This window comes from Canis lupus, chromosome 25 (assembly GCF_048164855.1).
Source record: "Canis lupus baileyi chromosome 25, mCanLup2.hap1, whole genome shotgun sequence".
Taxonomy (NCBI): domain Eukaryota; kingdom Metazoa; phylum Chordata; class Mammalia; order Carnivora; family Canidae; genus Canis; species Canis lupus.
In genome coordinates, this window is record NC_132862.1 from 25,461,404 (window position 1) to 25,473,863 (window position 12,460).

Here is a 12,460-nt window from a genome sequence, read left to right on the forward strand (position 1 = left end):
GCTTCTCATGGTTCCCCTCCCCCACTTTATTCTTTTTTTTTTTCACCTTCCTACCTTGTTAGAAGTGAAAACTTTTCTCTCTGTAGCATTCCAGCTGTTCTCTCTTTAAATCTCAGTTCAAATTCATAGGTGTTCAGTATGTTTTGAAAGTTATCTAGGTAAGTTGGTGGAACCAGGTGAGTTGAGGACCCCTACTCTTCTGCCATCTTGCCCCTTGTTCTCTATATTTAAGAGTCTGTCTCTTGGTTTGTCTCTTTTTTTCCCTTTGTTCATTTGTTTTGTTTCTCAAATTCCACATATGAATGAAATTATATAGGATTCATCTTTCTCTGACTGACTTATTTCATTTAGCATTATATTCTCTAGCTCCAACCATGTTGTTGCAGATGGCAAGATTTCATTCTTTTCTGTGACTGAGTACTACTCTATTGTGTGTATATGTATATATGTTTATATATGTATATACATATATATGGCACATATTTTTAATCCATTCATCTATTGTTGAATACTTGGGCTGTTTCCATCATTTTGTTATTGTAAATAATGCCGCAGTAAACATAGGGGCTCATATATCCTTTTGAATAAGTGTTTTTGCATTCTATGCATAAATACCCAGTAGTGGTATTACTGGATTGTAGGGTAGTTCTATTTTTAATTTTTTGGGGGAACCTCCATACTGTCTTCCACAGTTGCTACATCAGATTGCATTCCCACTAGCCATGTATAAAGATTCCTTTTTCTCCACTTCCTTGCCAATGCTTGTTGTTTCTTGTGTTTTTGATTTTAGCCATTTTGATAGTGTGAGGTGATATTGCATTATAGTTTTGATTTGCATTTCCTTGATGATGAATGATGTTGAGCATCTTTTCATGTGTTTGTTAGCCATCTGTAGGTCCTCTTTGGTGAAATGTCTATTCATGTCTTCTTCCTATTTGTAATTAGATTATTTGGGGGTTTTTGGTGTTCAGTGGTGTGAACAGTATGCACATTTTTAAGGTCCTTAATGAATATTGCTGTGTTGCTTTTCATGAGTGGTAGGTCAAAAAGTGTAGACATTTGTAAGATGTTTAAAAATTTCTTATTTATTTGAGAGAGAGAGAAAGTAAGCAGGAAGGAGAGGGAGAGAGAATCTGAAACAGACTCTGCACTGAGCACAGAGCTGTATGCAGAGCTCAATCCCATGATGGCAAGATCACAGCCTGAGCCAAAACCAAAAGTTGGACACTTAACTGACTGAGCCAACAGGCACCGCCATTTTTAAGATCTTTAAAGTGAAAATGGCCATAGTATCTTCCAGTAAAATTGTGTCCATTTATATTTGCAGTTACAGTGATGGACAGTGTTCCCATCAACAAATTTTCACTGTTTTAATTTTAATTTAATCTGGAAAAAACCTAAGTAAGTCTCATGGTTTCTTCTAATTGGAAAGGCTGTGCAAAACCCCTCCACACTTTGCTCATTTTAAATATGCTTCTCTCATTTTTTTAAACCAGTGTATACTTTGTCTCAAACTTAGTTTCCTACAATGCACAATAATAAAAATAGATATATAATAATGACCATTTTCCCACCATTTTCTTGTGCTATATAAATAAGTAGGCTACCAAACTTGGTTATACTATATTATATAATGCTGTACACACCACAGTCTACTGTGTCTGATACTTGGTTATAAACAAGGAAGTCTTCAAGTAGTATTTTGCTTATGGTAGAAGATCTGATAAACTTCATAAGATCTCAGCATGTTTCATAAACAGTCATTATCACACTTGGCCTTTGAAAGAAATGTCAAGATGTTAACAATACTAAGGAAAATTGGAAAACAGAGGCCTTAAGTATATGAAGCCTGGCATTGCCACTGATAGCAATATTTCCCATTTCTTGTAAAGGCTTTTTTTTTTTAAACTAATTGATTTTTTTTTCTTGTAAAGTCTTTTAAAATGAGACAATTTTCCCAATGGTGACATATTACAAAGAAAGCTAGTATGTGGCAGTTAAAATACCAGAATCTTCAGTTCGGGAGAGTAATTTATATTGGTTTAATGATGGTTCAAACCCAGATGACAGTAAGATGCACATGCATTGTCTTATTATAAACTGAAGTTCTGATGGGTCACAATAGTATCATAAAATTATTTCAGTGCCGTTTTGCCTCTGAAACAGTTGTACAGAACACTGACTGATTTTCGTAGCACCATTTCCAAATTAGGCAGTGCTCTGGAAGGGAAGCTATTTCAAACAATAAAATTGATGAATGGCCAAAGTTTGCTATTTTGGTCCTTAGTTTCATTTTCTCCATTTAATAGCTGTATCTTCCATGGTTTCATTTTTAATTGGAATTTGACTTTGTACCACAAGAGGGGATAAAAAAGTTGTTAAGTTATAACAGGTAACTTCTCTGAAATCAGGAGGTTACCAAGCATCAAAAGGACTTAAAGAGTTTATTTGGGGGGGAAAAATAAAAAAAAACACCAAAAAACCTAGGAGTGCCCTCCCACTCCATAGTATACACTCCTGCTGCAGTAAATGCCGGTAAAATTGAGAGTGGGCAGTATTCACTGTATATTTATGCATAGCACTCCTTCTTCCTTATGTCCCAGGGAAAGGCGTTTGCCAGTTTGATAAAGACCAGTCTGTTTTCAGGGCTCAGTTCCAGATTTCCCAAGCCATATGCCTAATACAATTAGCTTATAAAAACTTACTTCTCTAAAATGAGTCTCAGTAGTTGATTTGTGGGTCCTACAGAGATGGCCAATCAACAGAGGAGCCAGGCCTTTCTCCCACTGTGTGCTGGTTCTGGGAACCCAAATGAGCTTTTTCCCAGTATTGACTGGGTTTGGCATTCTTTTCTGTGCCTGGGAACCCGTGACCAGTCTTTGATGCCAATTGGCCCATGACAAGCTGAGCAGCCTGTTTATAATCGGAGACTTTGGTGAGCTGATTTTGAAACCTTTTCTTCAGGACCGTGGAAGTATAAATTCTTTGCCTCACTCTCCAATGCATCAGAGATTTGGTGGGTTAGAAGGCGGTGCAACATACTCCCAAACCTATGTTATACATACCTGGAAGAACTTACAAACTCCTCTACTGTAGTAAAATTCCGTGCTGTGTAAAATTCTTTCCTATGTGAAAATTCTCTACGTTCTTTTAAAAATGTTTAGTTTGCTAGCCAAAGTGGTCTTCAGGGTGCTCAATGGGCAGGACCTCATGAAAAAGTAATAAAATAGAAGAAGGGGGCAGATACAATTCAGGTTTTCTCTTTACAACCTCACACCCTACTCTGGTTGAGTTTTCTGGACACTTTATGATATTGTATTCTAGTCTATATTCGCAAAAACAGAGTCACGAAATGAAGAAAAGCAGGAAAAGTCACTAGTTTGTAAAATATTAAAATTCTTAAAAAAGAGTGATTTTGGGGGGATGCTTGCCTCCCTTTTCCACTTCGCTTTATTTGGAAGGAAATAATTTATGCATTTTTGCTTTTCTGGAGGAGAATATAATTTGATATGCTGTGTCCTTTATAAATAATTTCAGCTAAGGTTGCTGGGATTTGATGTATAATACAATATCTATGTCCAAAGATATTACTTGCCAAGAGAAAAATGTGTAAAACCAATCCCTTGCTTTATTGGAAAATAACTTTGTATCCTTTTCTCATGTACCTCCCAAAGGAATGTATGCTTGGCTAGTCCACTACAGTTACCTTTGATCAAATAAATTGTTACTGATATTTATCATAGAGCCTGCATACTTCAGCCTGGTCCCTGATTACAAAGATGTTATAGTTCCTACAAGAAAAGAACATAATTGCCAGCAACAAAGTCACTTATTCCTGATTAATGTAATAGCACCTGTCCAAGGTACTCAAACTTTATCTAAATACCCAAAGTGAAACTTGAAAGGTGAAAAAATAACGTGTGTAGCTAAAACCTTAAATACTGGTATGAATTATTTAAACACATGAGAAATTGGTAAAATACTGACCTAGAAGTATGGTGGAGGCAGGCTTAGGAGTTGGTATTCAATGCACCTGCTGTCAAATCCTAGTACCGCCACAGAGTACTCATTGTTCAACCTCAAGCACTTCATTTTGTGTCTCTATAGCTTGGGTTCTTCACTTAAGTGAGCACAGTAGTCCCTGCTTATGGCGATTGAGACAATTAAATGAGATAGTATAGAACAGTGCCTAGCACATTGCCTAAATGTTTTAGGTACTTTACCAATTTCCATTTTATTATTGTACCTCCATTTTATTAATCTACCTTCTGTGCTTCAGAGAGATATCTTCTGTGGGTCTGCATGCACTTGTTAATACTTTAGGTACATTACTAGGTATTAGGAATTGCAGAGATGAAAGATAGAGTGAAGTATGCAGGGAACCTACAATCTAGTTGGCGAGACCAGGAAGGGAAACTAAGTACAATATGGTGTGTTATGCTATTTAAGCTCTACACAGAATGCCAGGGCCCATCTATGAGGGTCACTGAAGTTCACCGAGTGAGAAGGCAGACAGTCTGGTCAGTGAAGATTTAAAAGACTTAGTGGCTCCTTCATAAGATCTTAAGAAATGGTAGGACTCAGTTGAAGAAAAAGGGAAAACATGTTCAAGCTGAGAGAGCAATGTTTTCGGGGTGGGGGGAATGAGTAAGTAGGTGAGAGATCTTGGTATTTTTAGGGGACTCAACGTAGTTGAGTGTAATTGGTGACAGGTTCTGATGTGGAAAGTGGAAGAGGATGAAGCTAGAGAGTAAAATCCTGAGCAGTCTGGAAATGATGCTAAGGATGCCGGAGGCAAAGGGGTGCCATTTGTTATTTTAAGGAGAGGAATGCTGCATAAACAGATTTGGATTTTAAATATATAACCCTGGCAGCATGGTAGAAATTACTTCACCCTTGGTCAGGATTCATGCATTTTCCATAATTGCTTTGCCTCAGTGATTTCTGAAAGGACCTCATATGCATAGGAAATGCTTTTTGTATTACCCATTTATTCATTCACCAGACATTTCTTGAGAAATTACTATGTTGTATTTTTGGCATTGGGCTAGATTCTGAAGATGAAAATCTTTGCTCTTAAGGAATTCATTGTGTAATGGGAGAGATGGAGGTATCAAAAATGACAAGATAGCAGTTCCAGGGACCCTCAGTCAGAAAGCCTAGAATGATGAGGACAGGGGAGGGGAAAGGAGGAGGAGGTTCAGAGAAGTCTTCATCTTAGGGTCCTCCGATATTTCTTGTAATTAGAGAGTTCCAGAGTGGAATGTTATAGAGAGGAAAGAAAGTTCTCTCTATGCCCCAGTTACACTCAGAGACCGTTACTTCCTGATGCTTAGTAAGAATGGGACTCATTAATTCCATAAAAGCTTCAGTAAGATTTGTGTGTGTACTAGAAAAGTGAAATGGAGAATTGAATCAACTGACTTTACTTAAATGTCTGAGTCATTGGTTTATTCCTTCTTTGATTTATTCAGCAAACATTCATTGAGTAATATGTGCCAGGAGCAGCTAGACATAGAGTTACAAGGGCAAATGAGTCTGACCCCTGGATTTCCCTTTGTGTGCAAAGACCTAGTATGAGATTGTTTAAAAGGTATTTTTTGGAACGGCAAAGCTGTGCTCCTTAAAATCCACTCTTCAAAATAATAAGAACAGAATGACAACTAAAATTTATAAAGGTAAAAAAGATCTTTTACTACTACTTTTGAGGTAGATCTTATACATTCTTAACACAAGAAAAAAACGGTAGCTATGTATGACGACAATGTTAACTAGACTTATTGTGCCAATCAGATTGCAATTTATACAAATATTGAATCATTATGTTGTACACCTGAAACAAATACATGTCAATTATACCTCAATTTACAAAGCAAAGAAGAGATAACTGTCATTTAAGAGAAATAAACTCGCATTTCATAAGGCATTTCTAATACTGGCTTTCCAATTCATATGGCCAATATTTGCTGACCAAGACTCAAAAAGAGTACACAAACTGAAGCTCATCTTTTTGTTTTTGTTGAGGTATCTGAAATTCTTTTTTAAATAGTAAAATATACATAACATAAAATTTACCATTTAAACCATTTTATGTGTATAGTTTGGTCACGTTAAGTACGTACACATTGCTTTGCAGCCATCACCACAATCCATTCTGGAACTTCTTCATCTCCCCAAATTAGAATCTGTTTTCATGAAACAGTAACAATACTTGCCTCTTCTCCCAGCCCCTGGAAACCACCAATGACTTTCAAATTTTTATGAATTTGACTATTCTAGGTACCTCATATAGGTAGAATCAGACACTATTTGTAGGGATTTATTTTATTTTATTGTGCCTGGCTTATTAGCATTATGTATAATAATGCCGTGAAGAATTTATTCACCTTTATGTTTCCAGTGAAAAGAAGCAGTTTCTATGGCATGTGAGGCCACCGGCCTTAAAGATGGTAGGCAAAAGACAGTTAAATTTACTTTTCTCTATTTTATTAGTCTGCCACATACATATACACAGAGACAACAAGCTTTGCAGACCTATTTGGAAGCACTTAACTTGACTGCAAGCTCAAGTGAAAAAATATAATAATTTTTTTGTTTCAAATCTTTATTTTCCAGTTTCCTACCAAAGGCAATATTTCCCCTGTGGTTGATACTGCATATGCCAAATTAGTTTGTTCACTTTCAGCATCCTAGCACACTAAAAGGAGCATTTCTTTTACAACTTCGCAGAACTTTCTTTAGCATATTATTTTATTTATAGGAGCATGTTTTCAAATCATGTTGTTGTTTCTTTGGTTCTTTCTTTTTGCTCCTGATTCTATAACACTAGCTTGAAAAAGTAAGAAGGGGAGGCGTAGTTAGAACAAGGAGTCTTGTACCCTGCCCAAGGAGACCATAATAAAGAATGTTTGTAAACCACTGTTCTAGAGCCGGGCTTCTCAAACTGTGATGTGCTTATGAAGCATTTCTGGATCTTGTGAAAATCAGTATTTTGATTTAGTAGCTTTTGGGTGGGGCCTGAGAGTCTCTGGTAAGCTCTTAGAGATGCTGATGCTATTGGTCCTTGGCCAACACTGAGCAGAGGCCTGTCTTCTTTCTAGGTTCAGAAAATATGTGTAGTGTATAGTGCTTAAGCAAGATAACAGAATGGTCATGGGCCCCAGATCTGTGTTATATGCTAAATGCTTTTTTTTTAAGTTTGACTTTTCTTTTTTTTTTTTTAGAGAGAGATTTTATTTATTTATTCATGAGAGACACAGAGAGAGGCAGAAACATAGGCAGAGGGAAAAGCAGGCTCCCTAGCGGGACTCTATCCCAGAACCCCGGGATCACGCCTTGAGCCAAAGGCAGACGCTCAACCACTGAACCACCCAGAAGCCTCTATATGCTAAATGATTTTAAGCAGGCTATTAGGTTCTCTATAACTTGTTTCCCCTTGTTTGTAAAATTAGAATAATTGGCATTATTATTTTAGACCATTCTGTTTTAAGTTCCTCAACTCTGTCTTTGACAAGAAACATATCTGTTAAAAAAAATAAGTGCAAAAAAAATTTGGCTGCATTCAAAGGGTGACAAATTGTTTCTGGTTTTCATGAGACTTTTCTACTTTTAGAACTGAAGGTCCCAGGTCCTGGGAGCCCATAATTTTTGGGCAATTTAGTTAGGATGCTTGTTACTCCGAACTGAAGCTGAATTCCCAGTTGGTCTTCAGAAAGGAAGGCCACTTGGAGGTGGCTTGCTCAACATGGTAATGAGTGAGGGAAATGCTTGTTTATTTTGGTAGAGCTTCATTGTTGGTGGTTTTATTTTTAACCCCTTTTTTTGTGTTTGTTTGGCTGGTTTTTTCAGTGTACAAAAGTTAAATGAGTTTCTCTTGAGTGATGAGATTGGTGAGGATAGCTGGCGAACTGGTGAAGGTTCTCTTCCTTTTGAGTCCTGTAAGAAACACACTGGAGTGGTAAGTGCTTTTTCTTATTATTGAAGCTGTGATTAGGCAACAGTCCCAAAATTGGATGATTTTATATGAGGGCCATTAGAAGAAATTATAAGCTTTACTTTTAACCTATATCAAGAAAAATTGCCACCTGTTTCTACAACAAACTTCAATAGTCTAAAATTTATCAACAAATGTATAAGGCTTGTCATTAGAAATCATCAAAGAATTATCCCAATTCTTTGAGCACATGTTCAATTGAAAAAATAATTAAAAGATTGTCTTCCCCAAACTTTATATAAAAATACTACTAAATAAAAGCTTAATAATTCCCACATCATATTCTTTCAATACTTTTTAGCTATATTATACTTTTTAGTTTAAAAAGTGCTTTTAAAGCATTACATCTTTTGACTCACTTAGTATTACCTTATCTTTATCTTCCAACTGAATATTGAGTTTCTGTATTGTGTGGCTTGAATAAAGTCAAAATTAGTAAGCAGCAGAGCCAGAATTAAAACCCGAGTCTTGTTAACTCCTGAACCAATTTATTCATCCATTACATAAATATTTACTCAGTATCTACATACAGCCTGGAAACATGTTCAATATTACTTGGTCTTATGTGTAATATGACATGTACCATATATTTGCCTATGTTTCTAGACTTATTGGCTACCCTGTACCTTAGAGACATAGCTATAAAGAAGGAAAATAAGCTCCTTTTGTCACAGTTAGCTTTCTTAAAGGAAGAAGTCAGATGATAAAAAAGTTTAAAAAGTGAGATAATTTAACTTTGGGAAAAAAATAATATAGGGTCTGAGAGAGTGACTGAGATGCTGGAAGCCAGGTGATCATTTCTCAGAAAGGCCCCCTCTGAAGAGCTGTCATTTGGGCTGAGACCTGAATGAAGAGTACATACTTGCTTGGTATATTTAGCAAAGATCTGGGGAAGAAAACATTTCAGGCAGAGAGCCAGTTGATGCAAAGACTTTGAGGTGGGAATGAATTTGGTGTGTTCAAGGAACAGAGAGACACTTTGGTTGAAGCCTGGTGAGAAATGGAGAGATAAGATAAGAACAAGGATGGAGGGTCTGGATTGTATTCACATGCAATAGAAAACCATAGGAGGGCTTTAAACCCTGATATATATGTATACATACATATATATAATATATATATATAAAAACCTTTATATATATAAATGGTTTATATATATATATTTATGGTTTTTATATATTTATGGTTTACTTATATAAATATATATTTAATATATATTAATATATATAAAGGTTATATATATATATATATATATATATATATATATATATAAAGGTTTTAAAAGGTCAGTGATTGGGGCATATGGGTGGCTCAGTCGGTTGAGCCTCTGCCTTTGCCTCAGGTTGTGATCCTGGGGCCTGGATTGAACCTCGAGTTGGGCTTCCTGCTTAGTGGGAAGTCTGCTTCTCCCTCTCCCTTTACCCCTCCCCGCCCTGCTCATGCTCTCTCTGTCCTCTATTCTTTCTGTCTCTCTCAAATGGATGAATAAAATCTTTTGAAAAAATAAAAGATCAGTGAATTAAAATATGTATCAGTGATTTAAAAGATCACTTTGTCTACTGGGTTGCCAGTAATCAGTGGGAACAAGAGTAGAACAGATAGATCTGTAAGAAAATTATTACAATAACATAGGCAAGAAATGATGATGGTTAGAATTAGGGTTTTTTTTGTGGCAGTTGCAGTGGACATTGTGAGAAAGTGATCAAATTCAGCGTATTTTTTTTTAAGGTTGAGTTGATAAAGACCTGATAGGATGGATAGGGAGGCTGAGAAGTGAGTAGATTGGTGTTGAGGTGGGATCAAGAGGATTATCTGCACATGATAATTTTGAGATATTCATTGACATCTAAGAGAAGTCAGCATTGGAGATGTAAATTGTAAGAGTCATTAGCCATTAGATATTTAAATCAATGAGACTGGTTCACATCACTTTCTTGAAAGATGTGTCTGAAAAATTCTGAAGAAAGTCTTTAAAATTAATATGTACATTTCATAACAATAAAATAGAAAGATGTTATTCTAAAATGAGTCATGTTAAAATTGATATTAGTGATTCATGTTACTATTAGACAAAAATATGAATATATTTACTATTTTTGTAACCAAACAAAATTACACATGCAATCTTCTGGCTGGAATTAATTGAGGCTTGGAAAGTCTTTTTACCAGAAAGTCAATCTATATTAAATTTTTCTTTACATCATGTTTAAAACTGCTAAAAATAGTTGAGATGAGCACTCATCTATATTTAGACTTGCTGTCTTCTACTGCTTTTCTGGAGTTTTACTTTACTCTCTGTTATTTTATTGAGCAAGTGTGATTTTGTCTGAGAATGAACTACCACCTAGTCCTGTATACACTGGGGTAACCATGCCTCAGAATGCTTGTTTGCTATTGTGTGGACATAGACAGCAAGACAGAACACATTATAGAGTGTCTACACTTTGAGGCAGCAGGAAAGTCAAGTTGCTTAGAACCACTGTTGTCATCCTTTGGATTATAGGAGATTACCAAAGAACTTATTAGATCATCTTTCAGAGATGTGGGGATGAGCAGAGTGGATGACCTCATGAATGAGGATGTAGGAGGTCAAGTTTATGGAGTTAGGGAAATTTAAATAACTTTTTGTATGAGATGAGGGATAGAAGAAAAATTGAACTGAGAAAAGGTTTTTGGAAGGAAAAAAGAATCCCCTTCAAATGTATTCAATATCTTCAGGGTTATTGAAACCAGACTGGACTTCTGATGTCTTTCAGGGTCATTCATCACTGCTGATGGGCCAAACCACAAACGACAAACTTTTTAAAATGGAGTGAAAAAAGCTGTGTGTTTGAAAATAACACTAATGGAAACTTCTTCTTGAGAGCTTAAGATGCTATGTATTCTGTAAAAGCTTAGAGTTAAGTGGTTTTGGCTGTAGAATCTCCATGGAGAATTAGTGACATTCTAGAGCCAAAGTCTCTTCAAATTACATCTGTGGAACTCCGACTCAAATCTCTGTCAACACATCTCCTCCTCCCACCCTCTCCTTAGTTTTGTGAAGAACATGACGTCATTCCTTTTGGACCTCTGGGGCAATACTACTATAGAACTAAAGACTCTAGAAGAAGTCGATTTACGTAAAGGCATAGACCTGTCTCCTGAGAAAGATACTGGCTTTTTACATCTCACGCAACATACTTCCGGGGTCATCTGTGAGATTGTGAAAAGAATAACAGAACTAAAATAAAATTTCAAGAACAATCTATTTTTTTTAAGTTAGAATGAATTTGGTATTTTCTACGTGACAGAAGCACTGTTAGTTTTTCTCAGTACCTTTTTAATCTGTATTTATTTGCACGTAGCCTAGCAATGTACTATTTGATCATTTGATGTTCTGTTGATATGACAGTTGATGGAAATTGGAAAAGCCAGTATCTTGTTTGGATTAAGTTACGCATTATTTGAGGACATCTCTAATTCCCATAGTAGAATTCAGTGGATTTTTCAAAAAGCTAAACCTGCAATTCCAGGCCAAAAAAGAAAGTTTCACAATTCTAGAATACTTTGCTTTTATAGGTAATTTAACAGTTTTAAAGTATATTATTATTTAGCCTTCATAAAACTTTTAAGGTATTTAGTAAGATAGATAATTATTTTTGTTGAAATACGTGTTCACTAGACTCCTGGCACAAATTTTGAGCTTATAAGTTTTTCTAAGTTAGAGGTTTCCAGAGCTGAATTTTCTACCTTCTCTTTAGTCATTTGTCTCTATCTACATGACATTGAAGTTAAATTTAGATAATAACAAATTTCTATTTCTTTTCTTTCTATTTCTAAGTTCCTTTTAAGATGGGAAAACTGTCTAACCTCAGCTGGCATCCTCTTTATAATGAATGCTTTAGTCCTTTGACCAGGAACAATGCTATAACATTTGAGAAAGACTGGATCATTCTATTATACTTACTTACATCAGCATTATATAATGTTTATATACTTATGAAACAATATACAAACATATTTGGGCCAAAAAAATCTGAGATAATTATGCCTTTTTTTTTTCACTCCGCAGTGGATGCTTGGGTGATGTGTATGTAGCTCGATGTGAATTATGAGTGTATGAGATTCAAAATCCTCATGATTCAAAGGGTGATCAAAAATGTACTGTTGGAGCATTTACAAGCCCAGATGGCCTCACAAGTAGATTCTAGTTTCACCTGAGTCCGTCTGCTTGCCTTTTGACACATGCAGTATTTTACTGCCTGAGTGTATTCATCTGTAGAGCTGGAGAAGGAGTATCCAAAACCCAGTTTGGGACTCGCACTTTAAATTCCATCTGTTGCAAGTATCACATCTTTGTATTTTCATTTTTATGAAAAACCTTGTGAATTAGGTTTAAAACGATAGCTTAATGCTTTTTGTTATTGTTTGCCCTTTTTTTTTGGAGAGGCCATTGAAAGAATTAAAATATCACATTCACTTTACTTC

The 12,460-nt window shown here is 35.7% G+C and overlaps 1 protein-coding gene across 12 annotated transcripts in view; it reads left to right on the forward strand.

The window, feature by feature from the left end:
- The window catches only part of ABCC9 (ATP binding cassette subfamily C member 9), a 152,885-nt gene that overhangs the window by 48,661 nt on the left and 91,764 nt on the right, over positions 1 to 12,460 (forward strand). For all 12 annotated transcript variants that reach the window (XM_072798735.1, XM_072798728.1, XM_072798738.1 and 9 more), the window contains one exon: positions 7,849 to 7,957. In XM_072798735.1, coding sequence (XP_072654836.1) covers positions 7,849 to 7,957 — 109 coding nt within the window. The remainder of the gene's footprint in view (positions 1 to 7,848; positions 7,958 to 12,460) is intronic.